Source organism: Lontra canadensis, unplaced genomic scaffold, assembly GCF_010015895.1.
Source record: "Lontra canadensis isolate GAN:19392208 unplaced genomic scaffold, GSC_riverotter_1.0 scaffold3314, whole genome shotgun sequence".
Classification (NCBI taxonomy): Eukaryota; Metazoa; Chordata; class Mammalia; order Carnivora; family Mustelidae; genus Lontra; species Lontra canadensis.
Window position 1 is genome coordinate 1 of NW_022634298.1, and position 3,843 is coordinate 3,843.

Sequence of the window (3,843 nt, forward strand, 5' to 3'; positions counted from 1 at the left end):
CTACAAGAGAACAACCACCACTACTTCATAGGACAACTTTTATGTTTAATTTGTTCCCAATCTTTTGGCTCATTTTTTTCCTTAGATAATTTTTTAACTTATTTACCATCACAGTGAGCTGTCCAGTACATCAAATTCCATAATAACCTTCTAACCTGAACTTTTTGATAACATACACCTGTGTTTTTCTTTTGCATTTCTATTTTTTAAATTTCTTTTGTTTTTAATTTTAGTTTAGTCTAGTTTATTCCTTTTTTATTTTTATTTTCTAATATTCATATAGAGTTAAACTTCAAAGTAATCCCCTTTCCCCAATCAATACTACCCCTATAGGTAAACCAATTTTGAATCCCCCTTTATCTTAGGAAAGTTGAATCCTTTAACAAAGATATCAAGATACATCCAGGAAGAATCAAAACAACCTTCCTCGCCAACACTGAGAATTTATAACCACTCTCCCATCTTTTTCTTCCACCAATGTTTCTGTGTTTTTGTGTTTGTCCTGATAATATATAAATCTTACACTTGGGGTTCTTTTTGACGAGGTTCTTCCTTTATTTGCATATATATATATTTTTTTTCTCTTGTCATATACTTTTATCAGTCTTTTTGTTTGTCTGTTTTTGTTTGTATACTTCATAAATCTTACCTTGGGGCCCATTTGGGCTGAACCTTCTCTTTTATCTTCCCTTTCTTTCCTGTCTCTCTCTCTCTCTCTCTTTTTTTCTTTTCTTTTTTCTCTTGTTTGGGTGGGGAATCCTGATTGCTCAGAAGTGTTCCAGGGTGCACCTTGACTGCACCACGGTACAGTCCAGCTACATCTGTTCAGTCATCTCTCATCAAAATGACTAGGAGGAGGAATGCCCAACAGAAGAAAAATACAGAGGGTGGGCCTTCTGCAACAGAGCTAACAGCTATCAACATAGACAATATGTTGGAAAGAGAATTCAGGCTAACAATTATCCAGGCAATAGCTAGGTTGGAGAAAGCCATGGATGACCAAACAGAATTGATTAGGGCCAAACTGAAAGTGACTAGAGAGGATGTTCACAATGTTAGGGCAGAGTTACAAGCTACCAGAGATGAGGTTTGTAATGTTCTCAATGAGTTCCAATCTAATCTAAATTCTCTCAAAGCTAGGGTAACTGAGACAGAAGATAGAATTAGTGATCTGGAGGACAAACAGATAGAGAGCAAGGATCAGGAGGAAGCCTGGAACAAACAGCTTAGAAGCCACAAAAACAGAATCAGGGAAACAAATGATGCCATGAAACATTCCAACATCAGAATTATTGGAATCCCTGAAGGGGAGGAGAAAGAAAGAAGTCTAGAAGATACTATATCAAGTTCTTCATGAAAATTTCCCCAATCTTGCGAATGGAACCAGAGTTAATGTATGAGAGGCCGAACAGTCTCCACCCAAGATTATAGATTCCAAAAAACCATCAAGGCACCTGATAGTCAAATTGAGTAATCATAATTGTAGACATAATCTCTTGAAAGCCACTAGGACAAAGAGGCTCCTTACTTACAGAGGAAAGCCCATCAGAATAACGTCATACCTGTCCATAGAGACCTGGCAAGCCAGAAAGGGCTGGCAAGATATATGCAGGGCACTAAATGAGAAGAACATGCAGCCAAGAATACTTTATCCAGCAAGACTGACATTCAAAATGGATGGAGAGATAAAGAGTTTCCAAGACCGGCAAGGCTTAAAAGACTATGCAAGCACCAAGCCAACACTGCAGGAAATATTAAGGGGGGCTCTATAAAAGAGGAAAAATCCCAGAATAGCATTGAACAGAAATATAGAGACAATCTACAGAAAGAAAGACTTCAAAGGTAACACGATGTCAATAAAAACGTATCTATCAATAATCACTCTCAATGTGAATGGCCTAAATGCGCCCATAAAATGACACAGGGTTGCAGATTGGATAAAACGACAGGACCCATCCATATGTTGTCTACAAGAGACCAATTTTGAACCTAAAGATACACCCAGACTGAAAGTGAAGGGTTGAAGAAGCATCTTTCATGCCAATGGGCCTCAAAAGAAGGCCGGGGTAGTGATTCTCATATCAGATAAATTAGATTTTAAACTAAAGACTGTAGTCAGAGATACAGAAGGACACTACATAATTCTTTTTTTTTTTTTTTTTTTTTTTCTCATTAAACTTTTGTTTTAATGGGTCTCAAAATTCTGTGACAGATTTTTGGTCAAGTTGTTTCCATTAAAAAGTACTGATTTTAAAAACTAATAACTTAAAACTGCCACACACACACAAAAAAACAAATGGTCCACAAAACATTCTCCTTTCCTTCTGAAGGTTTTACGATGCATTGTTATCATTAACCAGTCTTTTACTATTAAACTTAAATGGCCAATTGACACAAACAGTTCTGAGACCGTTCTTCCACCACTGATTAAGACTGGGGTGGCAGGTATTGGGGATAATATTCATTTAGCCTTCTGAGCTTTCTGGGCAGACTTGGTGACCTTGCCAGCTCCAGCTGCCTTCTTGTCCACTGCTTTGATGACACCCACAGCAACCGTCTGTCTCATGTCACGAACAGCAAAACGGCCCAGAGGAGGATAGTCAGAGAAGCTCTCAACACACATAGGCTTGCCAGGAACCATATCAACAATGGCAGCGTCACCAGATTTCAAGAACTTGGGACCATCTTCCAGCTTTTTTCCAGAACGACGATTTATCTTCTCCTTCAGCTCAGCAAACTTGCAAGCAATGTGAGCTGTGTGACAATCCAGCACAGGTGCATATCCAGCACTAATTTGGCCTGGATGGTTCAGGATAATCACCTGAGCTGTGAAGCCAGCTGCTTCCATTGGTGGGTCATTTTTGCTGTCACCAGCCACATTGCCACGACGAACATCTTTGACAGATACATTCTTGACATTGAAGCCCACATTGTCCCCAGGAAGAGCCTCACTCAAAGCTTCATGATGCATTTCAACAGACTTGACTTCAGTTGTAACATTGACTGGAGCAAAGGTGACCACCATGCCAGGTTTAAGAACACCAGTCTCCACTCGGCCCACAGGGACAGTACCAATACCACCAATTTTGTAGACGTCCTGGAGAGGCAGACGCAAGGGCTTGTCAGTTGGACGAGTTGGTGGCAGAATGCAATCCAGAGCTTCAAGCAGTGTGGTTCCACTGGCATTCCCATCTTTACGGGTGACTTTCCATCCCTTGAACCAAGGCATGTTAGCACTTGGCTCCAGCATGTTGTCACCATTCCAACCAGAAATTGGCACAAATGCTACTGTGTCGGGGTTGTAGCCAATTTTCTTAATGTAGGTGCTGACTTCCTTAACGATTTCCTCGTATCTCTTCTGGCTGTAGGGTGGCTCAGTGGAATCCATTTTGTTAACACCAACAATTAGTTGTTTTACACCCAGTGTGTAAGCCAGAAGGGCATGCTCACGGGTCTGCCCATTCTTGGAGATACCGGCTTCAAATTCACCAACACCAGCAGCAACAATCAGGACAGCACAGTCAGCCTGAGATGTGCCTGTAATCATGTTTTTGATAAAGTCTCTGTGTCCTGGAGCATCAATGATGGTCACATAATACTTGCTGGTCTCGAATTTCCACAGGGAGATATCAATGGTGATACCACGTTCACGTTCAGCTTTCAGTTTATCCAAGACCCAGGCATACTTGAAGGAGCCTTTTCCCATCTCAGCAGCCTCCTTCTCGAATTTTTCAATAGTTCTTTTGTCGATCCCACCACATTTGTAGATCAGATGACCAGTAGTGGTAGACTTGCCCGAATCTACGTGTCCGATGACAACAATGTTGATATGAGTCTTTTCCT

At 40.7% G+C, this 3,843-nt stretch overlaps 1 protein-coding gene across 1 annotated transcript; it reads right to left on the reverse strand.

Moving 5' to 3' along the window:
* Positions 1-2,297: 2,297 nt before the first annotated feature.
* LOC116863810 (elongation factor 1-alpha 1-like) lies at positions 2,298-3,837 on the reverse strand. Its single transcript, XM_032851149.1, has one exon. It carries the CDS (start codon positions 3,704-3,706, stop codon positions 2,462-2,464), a length of 1,245 nt encoding a protein of 414 aa, XP_032707040.1. The 5' UTR covers positions 3,707-3,837; the 3' UTR covers positions 2,298-2,461.
* Positions 3,838-3,843: the final 6 nt, after the last annotated feature.